Raw genomic sequence first — 20,412 nt, forward strand, 5'->3', positions numbered from 1 at the left:
CGCCGCGAGCGGGCATGTTTAATGCACAAAACGTGTCCGATGGTCAATAAATAATCCGCGCCAGAAAAATCCAAATTAACTCAAACTTAATTGCAGGAGTCCACATATATTAAATTTATGGCCATTTTGTCAGCCAGAGTTCGCATAATTGGTTGGGCGAAATAATCCGCAAATTATAAAGTGCAAACGGAGTAGAGCGTTAAAACAAATAATGATTTGCATTCGTTTAGGCGGTCCGCATACTCTGTATAATTATTTATTTATCATTTCAGTTTCTAGCTTTAGAGAGGAAATTAAGTGGGGGCATTCATTCGTAATTAAATTAATCCAGGATAAATTCAACGGATAATCACTTTGCTTAATGAGTGAAATCTGATAGGACGAGGGCCAAGCAGCAAATGCAAAATCCAGGTCAACGAATCGCAGGAAGGAACAAAGTTGAAAAATCAATTTTTCTCCCATTGGAGACATCCACCAGGAGATAGGAGATACGGCGGCCCCACAATGCACCCAGTTGCACAAGAGGGACTGCCCCCTGTAAGCCGTAATTTCAGGCCACTTACATCATCTGGAACAAGTTTGCAACTCTATAAAGTTCGTTCCCACGTCTCAGCCAGGCCATTCATCCAAGGCAACGAAAGCCGTTAAGTGCCGTTCTAGCATCCTACCCGTTCCAAGGAGTCCACAAGTCCTCCATTAGGCGAGCTCGGCGGAAAAGCCGCAAAAAGTAATATGCCAGAAAGGAGAGCGATTCCGGGCACTGCAGGATGGGAAGGGGAAACCCATCGACTTGGGAAAAGTGTTGATTTAAAGCCAAGCACCGAAAAGGGCGTAGTTAAACAAAAGGCTCGCCCGGCTGAACTGAAATCAATATTGATGTTCGTTCGATTGTAGCAATCTGTGGAGGAGAGGGTCCGAAGGTCTAAAAGTCTGAAAGTTGAGGGACTAAACTCAGGGAGGAAGATATCAGCTAACGAAGCAACTTTTCATCAGTGCTTATAGAGCTGCTGAGCGCGTTTACCAATATCAGGTGGATTTTATATATTTTATCCCCAGAATAGTGTCCTTTCATTCATTCATTCGCATGCCTCATTAGCGCTCCATTGATGAAAGCAAAGGAGAAATTCGTGGGAAAAGTGAATTCAGAGAGAAGGATTCGCGATGTTCACAACATGTGAACCATCTGATTAAAGCCTATTTAGTGACTTTAGTTTTTGCCATGGTAATATGTTAATCATTAAAATCATCAAAAAAAAAAAACATTTAGGACTTATATGTTTGTTGATCAGTAAAAAACCGTTTTTAACGTTTAAAAGAAGTTGAAGTCAAGGATTAACGACATGGAACTTTAAGACAATTTCTCGAAATAAAATAAATAAAAGGTCGTGACGACAAGCCAAGAGCTTGATTGATCATATTTCTATATGGTTTTACCCCAATAATAAATAAGAAGATCCTGAACTTTTCTAAGCAATTTGCATACTCTTGGATAATTTTTCCGGATAATACCTGTTAATATGGGCAAACAGTTTTTGGGAATATTGTAAAGATAGTTTAAAACACTTCTATTTTACACCAAGGTTCAAGAAAAACAGCCTAACAAAGGGGCGGAAAATCATTCGCGTGAAACAGTCACTAAAATTAAAACCAACAAAAAATGCTTCTAAACCAAACGCAAGCCATTTTTAGGAATATTAAATGAGAAACACTCTAAAATTAACTGCACTAAAATAGTTTTTTACGTTTTGTTAAAAAAAGTAATCAAGAACTTAAATTAAAGCCGTACGTGAAAAAAAAATCCTCAAACATGTATTTCTTAACAGTTCGACTGTTCCATAAATTGCCCATAAATGGTTTTACTGAATAATTTTTTGACAGACTAATGAGGTTAATCCAGCAGATTTAAAGTCAGTCAGTTAGTAAGCTTTACACCCAATTTCGCACATCTTGGGGTGTAATATAAATTTAAACGAAAATGTTATTAGCCACCCCACTCCCTTGCCTTTTATGAGCTTTTCCTTGTGTTTTATCCGTGCCCGCTGAGCTGTTGCTCATCTCTGTTTAGGTAATTAGTTTTGGTGTGAATTTTGTTTATGGGAGTTTAGCTTAAGTGTCTTTATAATGCTTCTCACCTTGTTCATATTTGGAACACAGGGTATTCTTGGGATGGAGTTTTAGAAGTAAGTTGAAAACTCAGGTCGTACTCACCTGAAAAAATGAAGAAAGATGGGAAACATTAGTTTATTAAGGATAATTCAAAAAATTATTTTTAATTATAAATGTAAATAACATTAATTAAGGTAAATCAATCTAAACATTAGTGGAATTTAAGTGGAACTAATACGTGTAGAATTTGCCGAGCCAAAGGGTTTAAGCTATTATATAGCGAGAAATATTTTTTGTCGGATAAAACCCTGAAAAACCCTTTTCCTCTTACAAACGCTCCACCCACACCAATTATTTGTTTGGCCACGTCAGCATTGTAACCCACGACACGTGTGTGTAATTAATAAAATTGTAATACCCAAATTATGCACGGCCACGGCCAAGAAGGAGATGAATTCGTTGAATAAGAAGGAGTCGCCAAACAATCGCGTTCCTTATTAAAGTAGCCACGCCACTCCAAATTACAATAGTCGAAATTCGCCCGAGCCCAACTGGATGTGCATCGCCTCTCACCTGGTCGACTAAGTCCTCTTCCGACTCTTCGCCATCCTTTTTGAGTGCTGCACTGCCCGGCCTGACATCCTGTGGAACATCCCTTTGTTCCTTGTCGATGGAGATGCTCCTCCTTGGGCTGAGCTTTCTGCCGGTGGCCTTGATTTTCGACTGGCGATACCGAAGTCCACTCGAAGTAGTCGGACTTTCAGCCTGGACCGTGGAAACGGGACTGACCGGCGAGACCCGACGCTTCGTCGTCAAAGGCCTTCGGTCCTGGGACATTTGGGCGAATTTATACTGAAGTAAGACTCAATGAAGCAGAGGCCGCCGCCGGCTCGTCAAGAGCACTGAACTTCAGCCATTCCAATTTCATTAATGTCCTACGCATGCCCTGCCCTGCTGATAATGTCCATAAAATCACCCAGCTCGGGGCCTTAAGTAATCTGATTAACGGCCAGACGGGAGGGAGGGATGAAGGGTGGGCGGAGTGAGAACATTCAAGTGTCGCCATATGGACAAATGGGCTTCCTTCCCGTTGAAAAACATCGCCCTCATTGTACCGAGATCCGGCAGCAAGAAACAACTGCAACGACCGGGTATCCTTACCCTATTTTACACTTGAATGCAATTCCGAATGCGAAATATGGAGGCATTTAAATTTCGAGGTATTAATTTAAGGATGGAAAACCTGTCAGGTGGAGTGTGGTCGATTTATTTGCCGTATTTTCCCAATCCTACCCTTTAATATGCACTGTATAAGTTATTTATTCAAGTTTGAGTGTCGTCGAAGGTGGATTGCGGTTGTTGGCTGCAAAACCACAGCAATGAGGTTTTAAATAGAACAGAATTAGGGATTGACAAACAATATTAAAGAGAGCTTTATATATAAATTCATTCGTTGGGTTGTTTTTGTATTTTTAGAAAAATAACATTTGAATTTGAAAAGTTCTTTGTTAAATCGCACTATAAAATTTGTAAAGTTTATTTAATGAGTTTTTAAACATGAATCACGAAACTAGCGACTATATTAAATCAATTCCATAGAAGGTTGTGATGATATAGTTATATATTACCCGGTTTATTTTGGAAGCCTACCACACATGTTATAAAAATCGGTACCTTTAGCTTTCATACAAATGATCCTGCCAGCTATTTTTTTAAACCTCAGTACGAATTGGCCCTCTTACCATAAATCTCACTCTCAGACCCAGAAATTCGAGTTGCACATAAGCTGTGCAGGAAAAGTTTTAAGCTGAAGTTCGGGGAACGCAAGACAAAGCGCAATCATAAACAGGGAACACTCTTTCCAGGGACTGGCGGATGAAAAGTTTTTCAATTTAGATTTATAAACCTACATAACGTTGGCAATTGCCGCTCAAAGCGGCCTTATGTGTTTAAATAATAGCGCGGGGGTGAGGGGCCAAGCCATTAGGGTTGGGAAAGAAAAAAGAACCCAGAAATCCAACCAAATTGCACCGCATCTAATTTTCGCTTTTTGCGTTATGAAGCATCTGCTGCCAAGTGCACCAAGGGCAATGCAAGTGTTCATAACCGACTCCCGAAAACACACAGAACTCTTGCAAAAATGTTGCCAAATATTCTGTTTGGACCTTCACCACTCCTCCCACACAGGACTAACCGAATTTGTATCTGTTTCCTAGACTGCGTGCGGTTTGCCGCTGACAGACATTAGCACAGCTTATTCCTCCGGCACCCAAGCTTCCAACCCCTGCGTCTAATGCATACGAAAATTGCGAAAACTGCAAGCTCGAAGTGGGATTTTTCCTCCATGCTGCGGACCCAGGGAAGGTGCGCAGTGTGTATCTGTATCTGGCAGATACGAGCCACCGTTATTTTTATAAACTTCTCGCTTCTGCTTCGCCCGACGTCCGTTTATCTCACTGTGGACCCGGGGCAGACAATGTAGATTTGGCCAGTCGAATGAAATTCTTGTCATTCTGCTTAACGTTTACCACACACAAAATTTCTCCATCAATGGAAATTGGAGCTATACTGACTTAAGGTCAAGCTCGAGTTTAGCATGGTGCATATTTTTCGGATTGTTGCAATACTCCACTCTTTTCGGAGTCTGCTTGTGATAAAGGAATTTTGTGGCTTGTAACGGGTATCAAAAGAAAAACTGTATAACTTATTTAAAAAAAAATAGGTAAGTCAAAATTAGTTTATATTGAAAATATCTATTGATGGTACAAAATATTTGTAAGTCCTATCAATTTTAATACAACATCGGAAATACTCGATTGTAGTGTTTTTCATGCAAATTCGCATCAAGATCGATTGGTAAATCGAATCGCTTGTCTTGTCTCTAGAATTCGTGTGCCTGGGAGCTCTTGATAAGCTAGCCAAACATTGCTCCTGAGGTCGGATGTATCGCCACTGCCTGACACATAAGCCCTATGCTATTGACACAGACAGCAGCAGATCCAGACGACACATACGTCGTATCAACAAACCGGCCACGGAGCCTGGTAAGCTGCTGCGTCAGGCGAAAAAGGATGTAGAGTGAGTGCAGGGACAGTGCTCCCAGTAAATATGTTCCACTACTCATCCTCCTCTTGTCGCTTTATCGGTGGCCATTTTAATTGTTTTTACAGCTTGTAGCCCATCGCCCCTCCTCCCTTCAATCGCAATTTGGTTTGCACTCAACACTAAAAGGGACCTTTAATTAAACAATGGCTAAACAATGGGTTGCAAACCTTTAATTAAGGAATTGCTAAAAAAATTTTTTTTTCCATTCATAAAAGAAATGTAGGGCCGTTTTCTTTATATTTGAAAAACGAGACCCAAAAGGTAAAAAATGGTGTTCATAAAATTGTCAAAACATATAAATGTTTGGGAAGAATATAGAAAATATGGAAAACAGAACCAAAGGCCTAGGTTTCACACATGATTTTCAAATGAGGGTTTGGACAGTTCTTTGGTAGGTTAATGATACTGGGCCTAACGCACAAAAATTCTGATTTTTTAATTTAAATTAGCTAAAATGTGGGACAGATTCTAAAATTAATATTTTTTTAAAATGTCTAGCCTATACTTTTTTTTATCTATTGAATACAAGCCAGCCAAAGCCTCAATGAAAATAATTAGAATATTTATTAAAAACCTTTATGAGGTTTTCTACAAGCTAGTGCTGTTTTATTCAGAGTGCAGCCACATTTTTTGTTGCCAAACGTTTCTGGTAAAAGGAAGGATGTGGAATGTGTGCTGACGGTTTTTCAGACTCTTGTTGCTTTTGTGGCTGTAAGTGTTGTTGGTAGTGGTGGTCATAACTTCACATTGCACAAGCTGCAATCATTGTCATCCCATCCCGCCCACCTCCGCCTCTTTCAGCCGCCCCTTTCAGCCGCCTCATCATCATACTCGTAAATTCCTGGGCTTTGCGGTCATGTTCATTCTACACGTTTCATACATGTGTTTTGTGTTCTGTTTGTGCAACATTCGCTTCCATTATCTCAATTTCTTTTTACATCCTCTCCTCAAAAGTGGAGGAACTGGCAATGTACAAGCTCAGCACTTGGAATTATTATTCAAGGACCCAAACAGTTTTCGAATCAAGGACCAAACTTGGTAATTCGCAGATTAAAGTTGTCGCACCAATGCTAATGACGCTGGCAACCACAAAATTTGCCCTTAATGCAATTGGGCTAATGAAAATTGATAGCTAATTAAAATGTTCGAAAGCCAACTCCACGAAATATCAAACTGTCATTATCGGATTGGAAATCATTGAGGGGGGGACTATTCGATTTAGCCCCCTTAGTATCAGAAAAAACTCTGCCATCCCTGAAAATTATCAGCGGAAGTGCAGAATGTTTGACTTTTTGTGCGTGCTTGTGTTGCAGATTGTATGTTCAGCTGGGCGGGGTTTTGGGGGTACAACATGAAAGGATTTGGCAAGGTTGGGTGACTAACCCCGAGTCGATGTCAACGAACAATGCGCTCCAAAGGCATCCAGGCGAATCGAAGCACACTGCTCGATAGGCCGACTTTTGCGACCGGTGTTTCCCCAAGTGCCATCCCCATTTCATTTCCACGCTTTATGCTCTGGGCTCTAATGCTTTTTGTCACCTGGTTCGTAAGATCGGGATAATCCTTTAAAGGATTCTCAGCCATTGTTAGTCGATGCTTTGCTTCTGATTTAAAGCTTTGGTCACCAAAACCATGACTTTTAAGACGAAGGTGTAATACCTAAGCGGACTGTACAAATTTAAAAGTAATACACGACAATATTATAAAAAAGGGTCAATCACTAATAGAAAATAATAATAATATTATAAACCGTTGCACGAAATCTTACAAATGTGAACCTAGTTTTCTATTCGAAAACGAAATAGAAATAGAAGAACCTCAGCGTATTTATACACTACTGATTAAAAATGTATATGGGTACTGCTTATTTATGATTAAAATATAATACCATCTGGAGGGGAACACAAAAATACTCCTTTGAAAGTGGGACCTTTCCATAACGTTCATAGCCTTTAAGAGTAACGTGTGTATTATGACTGAGCTGGACAAACAGCATTTCCTTGACAAAAGAACACGCAAGCAGACAGAACGGACTATAAGTAATAATCAATAAATTAATTCAATATTTTTGTCCTGTGTGTGTGCTTAAGCTTTTGTGCGGATATGAAGTGGGATGACCAACAGAGGTTGCCAGGAATTACGAAAAGTACAATCATTGACAGTCACACAAAGAAGAGAAAGGATATGCTTGAGTCATTTGAGTGAGCGTAATAAAGAAAGGTTGAATATTTCAATTCATAAAGCGAAAGTAGAAAAAACATGAGGACAACATTTCCTTTAATTTATTTTCAGGTACTTCTGATTTCTTCTTTCGCTTGAAAATCATTTCAATCCTAAATCACACCTCTTTAAATAAATCAACAAAATTATATTTTCTACAAATATACATAAACGCGAATGGTGGCATGTCTTTGTTACTTCAGAAAGAAAAGCTTTCCCTTTTCAGAGTTCAGCAATCACATTTCGGTTTAATACCATTTGCTAAACGTGTGGGTAATAAACGAAAACTTGTTGACGAACAATCACAGGATGGGTATTTGAGAGAATTTTGTATTCTTGTAAAATGCATAATCATAAATTGCTTCTACACTTCATTCACCACTTCAGTAAGGAGTAAGTTGGATTCCATTGAAAAGTTTATGGCTCTTGAGTCCCCTGCAGAGTTCATTTGTGCAAACGCTGGGGGGTGGTCCTCAAATTGAACTGACCCAGCTGCGAGTCCGACTGAGTGAGATACTTCGATTTTAGAATGCCACATGATTCTCATTCCTTCTTTCTATTTTCCATGTGCGTCACTCGTGGAAAAAAATGAACTTGCGTAAGCAAGGGGGGTTATTCCAGCCAATGCTCAACTTGTTAATATGAGATGTAACTAAAGCGACAGCTGTCACCTGTCTCAGACACGAGCTCTTTCTGAAAAGAGAATCCGGGTTCATCTGGTGAGTTCCCGCGAACGAAATATTTAAACGACAAATGTTCTCCCAAGTTAATATTATAATCCTCTAATATCTCATTTTACAATCAATCAATATTCGCTGTTGGTCATCTATAATACCATTTATGAATGATCGATTAAAATAAATAAGGAGAAAAATAGCATGAAGTCGAGGAAACCAATAAAAAATCAATATATAATTCCTTGGCGAAAGAAAATCTTTTTGAAATGAGATTCCAGAGTTTATAACGGTTTTACTTAGTAACTATTAATTTTCCATTAACTGTTGATGTGCTTTTCGGTCTTTTTCCAAATGTCAATCAAAATTATTTCGTTCTTGTCATAACAACACTCTTGCCCTTCTTGGAAATTATAAAGCTGTCTACGGAAAAATGTTTCCTGAAAATGTCTTCTTCCGAACGCCATTTGCAGCTGGCTCGTGTCACGCCCAGTCTACCGCCCTCCTCAGGATAAGTTCAGCTGTCATTTGCTGCTTGTAGCCCCGAAGAAGATGTCCGGCATGACAAAAAAGTCTGGTTACTCCTGAATCAAAGTACTAAACTAAGTTTTGTTTTGCCTTTTGGAAAATCTTACCTTAAGCCATGAAAAGAAATTATTACTAAACCTGCCAACAATTGGAGGTATATAAAAACCTAAAGTCTAATGTCTATATTTATTTATATAACTTTATTCTGTTTAAGCACATCTTTTGTAGACTGATTTGATTTTGAATCGATTTGGCAAAATGTTTTTCAATTTAAATTTAAAATTGATTTGTAATTGATATTTTTTCATTTTCATGAAAATAAACAAACTGTTGTAACTTGGTTTCTCTTCAAACAGGATTGAGTTCAACGCGAAGCACCATTAAATAAATCACGCACATCCGAGTTTAAGCAAATCAAAAATCAAAAATCCATTAAGTAATTGAAAAAGTGTGTGTGGTTGTTTATTTAATACTTTGTACCTTTTTAGCTGCTAGTCAAAATGTTTCGCGAATTTTTTATGATGTATGCTACGAAAATCTGCTTTCAGGTTTTTCAGCCTTGGCGAATATGTGTACAAACAGATATTTATAAAATTCTTGTTACAAACTCTGCCCGTTTTGTTCCAAAAAATTCTTGTTAAAAAGCAACCCCGGCAGTGAGATTACCCAGGGGTAGAAATGCTGTTGATTCCTGCTGGGTCCAAGAAATGCGCCCTGCGGGCTTTTTTCTTAGAGGTTTCCGACCCATCTTCATCACCTCGTTTTGACTACTTTAAATTGACAATTTTAGCATGTTTACAAGCCGAAGGCTTGAAGTCAGCGCCACGAGCTGAAAAAATAGGAGAAAACAGTTGCCAGTTGTTTATCACACATGCGGTGTTTTTTTTTTTGGGCGGAAGACGAGCTTTTTGTCATAGCTCATAGTCAGTTCCTGTAGGTTCCTTTATGTGGGGCCCATCCTCCATTGTTTTGGGGAGCATTCAAAATGCTTATGCATATGTGGATTTGAAATAATTTTAAATCCGACTTTGGTTTCGGTTCAGCTTTGGAGTCGTTTCCGCTTCAGTTGTTATGGTAATGTTCCCTCATCGAAGTCAACGCTTCTGCGGGCTGCTCCCCAGCCTTTCATCCCAATGCTCCGCTTGGAAGCCTTGATTCAATATAATTTTCCTGAAAACGCCTTTTAGCCGGATGCCGCTCCAACCAAGGACCCTCGTAGCTATTTTTCTACGAGTTTTCAAAGGAGCGACGACAACCGAAAAGGGGGAGACGAAAGGTAGGGGGCTTAGGAAAGGAAGCCAACCAACCGACAGTTAGTGGCTTTGTGCTCTCTACGCTTTTTGGAATTTTGCACGCAATTAATTCAATTTGTAAACTTTGTGGGCCCCACAACATTTTTGTGGGTAAATAAAAAACTCTGAATGTTTCAGGTTTTGGTTGCTCAAAAATGTAGAGCGAGGAGCCCAGCTTCCCGAGAAAAAGAGCTCGGCGCAGTCATGACATTTAAATTGGAAGGTAATATATTGTACTACAGAAAAAAAGACAAAAGATCAGATTAATTATTATTATAATAATTAGTATTAATTGTTATTATTAATGTGCAGGTCAATTTTATATTTTTAAAGATCAAGTTATTTACATAATTTTGATATGAATAAAGATTATGTTTATCTTATATTACACAATCAAATAAAAACACCTCTTAACGAGGTAAAAAACTAGTGACGACCGCACCTTCAACATACAAAAGTTCTGATATCAACATTTGTGACGAAAAATTATTACACTCGTCATTAAATAGACTTTCTAATCTTTTCTCATTCGGCCCGCCCTAGCAAACTATTCCTTTTCCCTTTACAGGCATTTACTATTGCAGCGTGCCGAATGAGAAAAGTAGTAGTAGTAGTAGTAGTAGTAGTAGTGTAGAACTTACAAACTAAATTTAGCTATTTTTAGCTTTTTCCCGCTAAAGTAGCGGCTTTTTCCAAAAGTCGTAGAACAAAAGATTCCTATATGGAACTCTTAAGTGCAAATTTACTGATTCCATGACCCTAAAATACAGTTCGGATACCCTCCCACAAAATTCAATACTCAGGGAGCGTTAGTTGTTCTGAGCTGGCAAAAGTGGCTATTTTCGTTTCTGAATAACTTTTAAACGCGATTTTTTACATAAACATGATATATACCAAAATTTAAGGAATCTCAAGGGCTATACAGTTTGAAGTTGTAAGGAAAATCGTTAGAGCCGTTTTTGAGAAAATAAAAAAAAGCTAAAAAAAAAAGTTTTAACAAATTTTCTTTTGTTCATATCTTTTTAACTATTACATTTACACAAATTGCATATAGAAGGCGTTTATAGCATTTAAAAATACCTTTCAAACGAGATGCAGCACAAGTCTGTAGCTTTAGTAGTAAAGTTACGGCTTTCCGAATTTTAGCTATTTATAGCTGTTTTCCCGCTAAACTAGCGGGTTTTTCCAAAAGTAGTAGAACAAAAGTTTTTAATATCGATGTGATGAACGTCATATCAAATTTTCAGAACTTAAAAAACATATTTTGGACAAGTGGACAAGTGGACAAGTGGACAAGTGGACAAACTGACAAACAGAATTAAATTTTCATTTTGGGAAGAAGAAGAAAATCTTATTTTGGCTATAACTTTTGAACGGAGAGTCGGATTTTGACAAATGACCCCTCATTCGACGGGTATTTTCAAAAGGAATACAACTAAAATATTGAGAGGGGGCCTTTATCCCCACCGGCCCCAACAGCTCCAAATTTCGAAATTTTCACTTTTTCACTTTCACCGCTCTCTCTCCCAAGCCAATTGACTTTCTTAAAGTCTTGGTATGCAATCCTGTTAGTTTTCGCAATACCTTTCGATAGGTGTATTATTCATTATGATCGGACCATCACAGTAGATTTTCATTTCTTCGTGTATATATAGTAGTCGCCTTCGCACACTCTCCTGGTGCGCTTCGTCACTACATGGACTGCCGTCCATAGTGATTCATTTGTTATTTTAAAATAATATTTTTTAATTTTTATGAAATTAATAAAATGATAAAATTTCAAGTTGATATGTTTAAATTATACATTTGACAAAAATATTATCGAACTTTTTTCTGTGCACCGAGTATGATGCAGTGACGGTAAATGCATTTATCAAACATCAATTAATATGTATTTGCACACACTGATAAGCATATGGGCACTTCCAAAAAAAAGTCCACCAAGCCGAAAACCTTGAAACTTGAATAAAACATATTTCCACATGATTTTGCCCCGATATTAGTTTCTAATTAGTTGGATACTGGGCTTAACTACAAATTTGGAGTATAGTTTGATTATTTTTATGACAAACCCCACCAATATACGCAAAAATCAGTTTTTGGCTATTTTTTTGTTATTTTTTGGACCTGTCTTCTGTTATTAATTTATCCTATAGGAATACTAATTTGTGACATTTTTCTGTACTGAATGCTTCATTCACATGCTAAACTATTAAGTTAAAAGCAAAACATCCAGCAATTGAGAGATAGAGGTAAAGAAATCTGCTTTACAAAACAGTCGGAAAAAATGTCCCGAGCGACATGTCCCGAGCGAATGTGGTTGAAACTGCATAAAAAAACAACGGAAAACAATTTTTGAGTAAAACCAAAAGCATTTCACAGCGACATGTTTGAACAACATTCTAAAAAAAATCGCATTCAAGTATTCCATCAGAATTCGCTAATTTCTGGTGTTGTATGAACTTCCCCGAAATCCACTTCTATTTTTGTCCCGAGCGAATACGACAGTTTTTTACCGATATCTTAAAAACTAAAAGTGGTACAAAATCAAGATTTTTACCAAAAATAGAGCTTGGATAGAGTGAAAAGAAAAGCCCATAATTAAAATTAAAATCCATTGTTTTACAATTTTTTTTCAACTTTAAAGGTGTGCAAATGTCCCGAGCGACATTTTGGAAGTGCCCATATCAATTCTGATGCCTAGGGCGCCGGTCATAATAAGTATGCTTTAATTGGAAATAAAACGCAGACCGAACAAACCAAGCGGGATTGTCCCCTAAAAGCATTTCTCTGTTAGCCAAGGGACGATTTTTAGATAGAGGCCGCATTAGTAAGCTTCGAGTAAAATTCGCATTTTAACGCCAGCACTGCCGGCAACAAGTGCAACACACGGACATAATATTTTAAGGGAAACTTTGAGGCGAAGCCAGCAGGATGCAAACGAGTTTTTCTCATTCACCCTCTCTCTGTGCGGCAATTAAAAGTGCAAATTATATTTGCCCAAGCAAATCCGGAATGCAGCTAAAAACGAGTTTCAACTTTTCAAAACCCCTTTGCCCATAGAGAAATGAGATAAGGGCATGCCGACTCTTACGATGCCCCAAGCATCACAAAATATTTCGCTTTATTAAAATAGGAAACGCTCGAAGTTAGTGGCGTAGCCAGAATTTAGTTGAGGGGGGTTTTGGGAGGTTTTCAGTACAAATTCTGTGTAGCATACTTTTGTAAACCATATATTGCATAGAAATTTACCTGGTTGAAATACCTAAATTTTTTGGAATTTAAATGTTATTTGTATACCAAGTATATCAACAATTTCAAATGCAACTTATTAAACATTTTCACCTACATATAGATCAATTTCAATTCAAAATTGATTCAAAATCATGCGAATATTTCACAATAAAGGCTTCCAGTTGTCGAAACACTCTGCTACAGTGGGTTATGTAGTTAATAATGCAGCTTCGATCCGTCGATAGTTGGAATATTGTTGAGTTGTGGCTCGAAACTTTGCACATGAAAATGCACAAAATTATTCAGCTAAGGACTCTGGTGCTTCGCTTAGTTCCTGGCTTCCGTCCTCACCCCATCCGTATCCTTCCAACATGGCACGCCCCGAGCAACGACAATGCATAATAATGCAGTTTGTGTTTTATGATTATAATAAATGCTCTTAAATGCTGCCCGTCATTTTGCCAGCTTCCATTTGTGCTGGAACTTTGGGGGAAGCGGAATTGGGTTTGAAACCCCTGGCTTTGTAACCGGGCAGGATGATAAATTTCCTTGGCCGTGCTATAAATTCATTTGTACCACAGCACTTTATGCATAAATTTGCATGTCACAAAGGCAATGGCACAAAGAAGACATGTAACAGAGTGGTGCTTCCATGATCCTGGGAGGTCCAAGGAAACGCCTATGCTGTACAAAGGACCTGAAACTCCTTCTATTTAAAATTACATTTTTATATTTATTTTTAAATTTAAATTCGGGTAATTAATTATATTTCCAGTATTGAATTCTTTTGAGTTAGATTATAAAGTAGTTGAAGATAGAACGTTGTGGGTTCTGCAATCCTAGAAAGAGAACTATTTGGAAAATAGGTTACCCTACCATACTCGTTTAAAATCGCAATCCATAAGTAGCACTCGATTTCCTTTTAAGTTCTCGTGCAGGGGTGTGTTTACTGAACTCGAGCACAACTGAAAAGTAACACGAGGCTTAGGACTTGGCCTCAAAAGGGAACTGTTGAAAAAGCGACTGCAAGTGAATAAATCTAGGTTACATTGCAGTGACCTGAGCACCTACATAATGAGGTGCATGAGGCGTAAGAGCAAGAATATGCTTTAATTGGTTGCAAAACGTGAATGGAGGACGAAACGCCCCAGAAATGACAGCTTCATGTAGTTATTTAAGTCTTTTGCTTAGTTCAGAATTTTTTCTCGGCCTACAATTAATACATAGAGACTACATGGACAATTAGAGCTTAAAACTTACTTTTTAAATTTTTTTCAATTTTTTTACATTAAAAAGACTTTTACTTAAAACAGACGTAGTAATTTGATTAAGGTTAATTTGATTTAGAAAATCCCACATTTTACTTCTGTATGAATCCCCACTTTTGTGGTCGCTCACCCAACTGACAGGCGATTGAGGAAAATGTACCAGGTCGTAATACATCGTGACACAATTAACTATTTTCTTTATCGTCGACAGGGCTATGATTGACACGGGTCTGACGCATTATTGATTGCAAAGAGCATGTGTACCACAACAGTCAGCCCCAAGGCAAGTTGAATTATTAACTAGTTGCGGAGGCGGAATTATAGATTTTCCAATTGATTTTCCAGCGCCCCAACGAGGCTTTCTAGGACATCGTCCTACTTGGCAAGTAATCTAGAGTGCGGAAAATTGATGACAAAACCCGCTCGAACACTTTAGCTTATCTGCTAAAAGCGGGCACGACTGTGTCAACACGAATTCCATTAATATTGGACCGCATTAGCATTGGAGACCACTTCCGCTGAACAAATCCTCCCCCCCAACCTGCAAAGCCTCTTTTTACCTGCCCCCAAACCCCCGCGCGGCGATTAAAAGTCAACAGGGATTCGACGGGGAAAACCCGTGTAAGCGGCACTCGGGGGTAGAATATTTCTTTGTCGCCTATCGATTTTTCCGCTCTTTGTTTTGCTTTGTTGTGCTTCGGACTGCGCTGAACCGTTTGGGCCCAGGAATGCCCATCAGCCACAAGTTGCAGGCGCCGAAATACAGAAATTACCTAATTAATTTAACCATTTTCCCTTTTAAAGACAAAATAGCCCTCACCTCGATGACGCTGTCGCTGCCCAGGCCACAGATCTTGCCTTTGGCCAGGATTTGCTGCTGCTCCAGCTGATTCTGCTGATTCGGATTCTTCCGCTGCCTGCGCTGTTGGGGCTGCCTGAGGGCCGCCACTGCCTCCTCCGCCGTGGGGGCTAGTCGAAGGCCTCCTCCGCCAGAGGCGGCGATTAGCTCGTCGTCGTAGTCGTCGTCCAGGCCCAGAGACGCGGGCACGTTCACACCGAGCGCGGCCACATCCGCGTCCGCAGCCGCGTCTAGTTCAACGTCGATGTCGGCCGCCGTGTCCGGCAGCAGGTCCAAATCGCTGTGGAAACTCAGATCGAGGTCTTGGGGCAACTTGACGTACTTATTGTGGTTTTTCATTGTTGCTGCCTGGCATGAGTCATGTGGCCGAGGCCGCGCGGGGATTACGGGGGCGAGAGGCCGCAAACCAAAACAAAAATAATCACACGAGCACAATCGATTTTTCCGCCTCGATTTACCGCGTCAACAACGGCCCGGAGGGTAGCACATCGCAAGGCTTTCGAAATTCGAATCGGAGTGCACGTCTGTTCGCGTCCGAACGTGTTGCAGGCTGCTTTCAGTGTGGCCAAGGCTGGGTCGAAGAACCATACCATGCTTTAAAAACGTACTAAATTGGTATCCTTAAAAATACCACTCAGTTCAGTCACTGCCCGATAAGAATAGTTTACTGTCAAAAACGGATTCTACTGAAAAATATTTCTACATGCTACTGCATATCGTTACCCTTCATGTAGATGGCAAAACCCGCTTGCAAATTCGAATAAGCTTCCGTATAACGTTCAAAGTTCCGATTACTTTAAAAAAATTGCAAAATTGGGAACCATTTTTTGAAAAAAACGGTAATTTTGTGCTCTTTTTTTAAAAAAATAAAAGATTTATTACGAAATACAAATAAAAGTTTTAAATTTTTGAACAAATGGCGGGAACACTACTATTATTTTGACGGAGGTAGATATGCGTTTGACTGTTTTTTTTAGCTCATATTTCCTTTAAGAAAGATCGAAAAATTATTTCGAGTATGGGATTCGACAGATAAAGAGGGCCACTTTTCAAATGCTTTGACTGCATAACAAACTTATAATCTGTTTGCTTGTAGCTGACAAATTGAGGTCCTTTTCCTTCATGTCGTTGCGTCGCGGAACCTTTTTACAAACACAGTACAAAATGTCGGTTAAAAGCAAATACGATTTAATGACATCCATCAATCTAAAGATTTCATGTTAAATAAATGTTACAAAACAAAAAAGGAAGTTAACTTCGGCCAACCGAAGTTTATATACCCTTGTAGGTATGCCTACCTAAAATGTTGTTTTTACATTGTCAAAAATCAAAAAGCCTACTTTCTATAAAGTTTTTTCTATTATTTTGTTAATTATTCCTATGGCAGCCATAAGATATAGTGGTCCGATCCGGCTCGTTCCGACATATGTACTACCTGCAATAGAAAGAAGACTTTTGGGAAAGTTTCATCGCGATAGCTTTAAAACTGAGAGACTAGTTCGCATAGTTCGACAAACGGACATGACTAGATGGACTCGGCTATAGAGCTTGAAAATTATCGATAAATGATAGTATCGATATTTTCGATACTTTATCATTATCGTATCGATAATATCGATGTTTTCAAGGAAAGCAAAGACAAATTAAAAATAATTTTATAATTCTGTTAATACCACGTATTATTATTATATACATGCATAATACACTTACATTATTATTAATGTTATTATTAGAAAAAATCGCGGGTAATTTATTTAATTTTAATTTCCGGTTTTCATTATTAAAATGCACTTTCAGACTAAAGGATCGTCCTCTTAAGAACTCGTGGTTTATTTATGTTTGATCATTGAGTTGAGTTGCGTCACATGTCTAGAAAGACACCAATTCTTAGTCAAAGACATTCACGGCTTCTTAAGAATTTTTTTTAAAATATATTATGAGGAAATACTTATGTAAAATAATAGAACAAACCTTTGTTCCATACCATTTTTTGGTACTAAAGAAGAACAAATTCCTCCTCTTCTGAAGAATTCCCGGTTGCTTTTTTTTTGATCCTTTGCCAAAATTGCTCAAACGGTCTTCGTTTTGTTTGTTGTTGGTATTAAAAGAACGAGAGTTCCTCCTTTCCCCAAGAAATCGCGGTTCTTTCATTTTCGATTTTATACCACAACCTATGGTTATTTTCCCCTACTTTAATTGATACTATACCATAAAGAAGTAAAAATTCCTCCTCTTCTGAAGAATTCGCGGTTGTTTTTTTTTTGGATCCTTGAGTCCAAATCGCTCAAACGATCTTCGAAAAGCGACCAATTCTTATCAAAGGCTATGAATTCGCGGTTTCTTGAGATTTTTTAATAGCGGACAGAAGGTCGGTAGCTGCAACCAAGACTTTGTTTTTGGTACTAAAAAAACCAAAGTTCCTCCTCTTGCCAAGAACTCGCGGTTCTTTTATTTTCCATTTTTTGCCATAACCTATGCCCTTTTCGCCTACTTTTAAGTATTTCATAATATCTATGGTACCAAAGAAGAATAAAATACCAAGAACTTGCGGTTCTTGCATGGTAATTTGTCCCTACTTTAAGAGATTTTGTATTAAAAGTTATTTTGGTCCTCAGAATTAAAGAGTGAAATCTGTTCGTTTCTCTCTAATAAAACGTCAGAAAACATCGATATTATAGATAAATATCGATGTTTGAAAAATATCAGAAGTATCGATAATATCGATACTGATATCGATAATTTCGAGTCGGCCGAGTCGGCTATTGGTGCTGATCGGAATCGTCTACTTCACTGCGTTGCAAACTTTTGACTGAAATTATAATACCCTCTGCAAGGGTACAAAAATATAGTTTAGTATAAAATAAATTGCCACTAATACCAGTCGTCCGTGAATAGAAGGCCACTTGGAATCCATAGGCGGACGCCTGGTCCGCGGTAGTTATGTGTGGCTAGCAACGGCATCCAGGGGTGTGATTTTAGGTTACCGTTTAGCGATGAGTTGTAGAGCACCATGAAGCTGATGGTGACACCCGTATTCTTGTCCAGAAAATACGTACAATCGTCGGAGCAGGTGACAATGTACTCCGATCGAGGCCCGTAGAAATTCGAGCGGTAACTAAAAGATAGAAGGTTAGTGATGGGGGAGATATTTTGTGCTATAAGGCGACTAACCCAGCATTCTTGTAGAAATGCAAATATTCGCCTTCTGTGTAGTTGCGTGTGTCGAACGAAAAAGTGCCTTCATTGTGAAAAACAGCTAGAATCTCGCTGCCGCTGTGATTGTACACGGACGAAATGACTCCAGTCCTGCCATTTGGATTCTTATTTCCCGTGCTAATTTTGTGGACAGGCTTTGTCAAATACCGCTTGTCATAAACGCACAGCTCATCGCCATCTCCACCAACACAGAACTCTGGTGAAAACGGATGATGGGCTATGGTGTAGAGGTATTTATCGACCCAGTGCACCATTGTGGTGGCTCCTTCGTTGGTCCGGAGATCAAAAAGCTTGACAATTCCATCATCGCCAGCGCTCATTAGTTCGTGACGGCTTTGGGGTACTATTAAAAGGTCATCCACGCTACCTTTGTGTGTGTAGAGGCGCTTGGCCTTTGTGGCTCCTCCAGAGGGCGGAATGGAGGTCAGGAAGACTTCACCAAAACAATTGGAGTACACGAAATCCATACAGCCGGTGCTATTGATAAATTTGTTCTGTGTGATTTTCTTTTTGTAGCAAAATTGGTGCAGCTTCTTATTCTTAGCCCAGTCCCAGATGATGATAGTGTGATCACTGCCGGTGCATAACAAGTTACCGGCACTGTTGAAGTCCATGCTGTCGGGAATGGGACACTTTAGCGTTGTTAGTAGGCTCATCTGCTCCACTGTATGGCGGGAGCCGTAGAATCCTTGGCTAAAACTTTGGTCGGAGGTGTGGCCACCACGCCACCCAATCCGATTGATTATGTTGTGCTCCCTATGCATCAGCTCCTTTGCTAAGCTCCAAGTGTACATTGATTTCGCCCTGTTATTAGCCAGAAAATGCTTATGCTCCTCGGTAATAAAAATCTAAAAACAATAGAAGACAATTGCATTGCAGGTAAGTTTTTTTTTAAAGGGCATTATGCTTACCTCCTCATCACCTGAGTCTTCTTCTTCCTGAAAGGCAAGGTACCACAATTCTTATTCTTAATTTTATAACCGTCAAATCATAAGATCACCAAAAAAAGGTTCTTTAAATAGTTCAAAGGAAAGGATACACATTTTAAAGCGTTAGGTGTTATTCAAGTAAAGAGATTTTTCTCGTAAAAGGGACCAGAATTAGAATACGTTTTGTAATAAATATGCTCTTTACACAGACGTATTGCTACCTCAGTTATTATCGTATACACGATCTCCTCCCGAAAGGTCTCCTCCGAAAGATGCGGATGAGGTAGTGGCGGCGCCGACATCTCCCCCGGCGCAAGTAAGTTGAGATCATCACTGACGATATTAGTAAGTCAGTTATCCTGAGCTTAACAAACCACCGACTTTACACTTACTAGGCCTGTATCACGTTTTCAAGATTATCCTCTTGCCGCGGACTTGTGTCCTCCCCGCTGGCCACTTGATCATCGTCCACTTCCATAGGTTTTCGCGTACAGATTATTTTTATTTTTTATTAAATGAGCCTTGGTTTTAATAGATTCTATTAGTCTTATTTTATCTCCTTTCAAATCAAAACAGCTGGGACCATAGAAAACTTCGGACTTATTGGCTATAGCGTTTTTATAAAGATGCTTTAGCGAAAAAGTAGCTAAACACTGTTCATAGGGGCAAAAAATGTTGCAACAGCAGCTGATCGGTGTTCTATATTTTACAGCTCCCATGGGAAAAATCCGAAAAAAATTATATTAAATTATAGCTTGTCGTTTTGTTTAGTTGCTACAGGAAAAAAAGAAAAATTAATGCTACATTTAAAAAAATATTCGCACGCGTAAATCTAAATGTATTTTTTTTTTAAATATTAATTTTTAATTAATGAGGAACTTTCTGAAAGTGTTGCCAAAATTATTTTCATTAAAAAAAAAAATAAATTTAAAGAGTAAATTTAAAAAAAGGAATTTTTTATATACAAAATCAATTTTAAAA

At 38.7% G+C, this 20,412-nt stretch overlaps 2 protein-coding genes across 9 annotated transcripts in view; both read right to left on the reverse strand.

The window, feature by feature from the left end:
• The window catches only part of SPoCk (secretory pathway calcium atpase), a 43,270-nt gene extending 27,450 nt beyond the window's left edge, over positions 1-15,820 (reverse strand). For 3 of the 4 annotated variants that reach the window (XR_011418460.1, XR_011418459.1, XM_017142430.3), the window contains exon 1: positions 15,248-15,820. Coding sequence is in view for 1 of the 4 variants with exons in the window: in XM_017142430.3 (XP_016997919.2) it covers positions 15,248-15,625 (378 nt within the window). In the remaining 3 variants the exon portion in view is untranslated. Of the gene's footprint in view, positions 1-2,679; positions 2,970-15,247 lie in introns of those variants that run through there. The other variant, XR_011418461.1, reaches the window with a different exon arrangement.
• A 127-nt stretch (positions 15,821-15,947) lies between these two features.
• Positions 15,948-20,254, reverse strand: LOC108057966 (DDB1- and CUL4-associated factor 8-like). 5 transcript variants are annotated; one of them, XM_070214653.1, is made up of 6 exons: positions 19,824-20,254; positions 19,653-19,764; positions 19,414-19,440; positions 18,458-19,350; positions 18,271-18,401; positions 15,948-16,428 (listed from the first exon to the last, which is right to left on the reverse strand). In XM_070214653.1, the coding sequence occupies exons 1-6, from the start codon at positions 19,907-19,909 to the stop codon at positions 16,265-16,267; spliced, it is 1,413 nt and encodes a 470-aa protein (XP_070070754.1). In that variant the 5' UTR covers positions 19,910-20,254; the 3' UTR covers positions 15,948-16,264. The 5 variants fall into 5 exon arrangements, with proteins under 5 accessions (XP_070070754.1, XP_070070756.1, XP_016997934.3 ...); XM_070214655.1 differs by having other exon boundaries at positions 16,355-16,492; positions 18,165-18,401; positions 19,824-20,249; XM_017142445.3 differs by having other exon boundaries at positions 16,367-16,428; positions 18,165-18,401; positions 19,824-20,249.
• Between the last annotated feature and the right edge of the window lie 158 nt (positions 20,255-20,412).

This window comes from Drosophila takahashii, chromosome 3L (genome assembly GCF_030179915.1).
Source record: "Drosophila takahashii strain IR98-3 E-12201 chromosome 3L, DtakHiC1v2, whole genome shotgun sequence".
In the NCBI taxonomy this organism is placed as follows: Eukaryota; Metazoa; Arthropoda; class Insecta; order Diptera; family Drosophilidae; genus Drosophila; species Drosophila takahashii.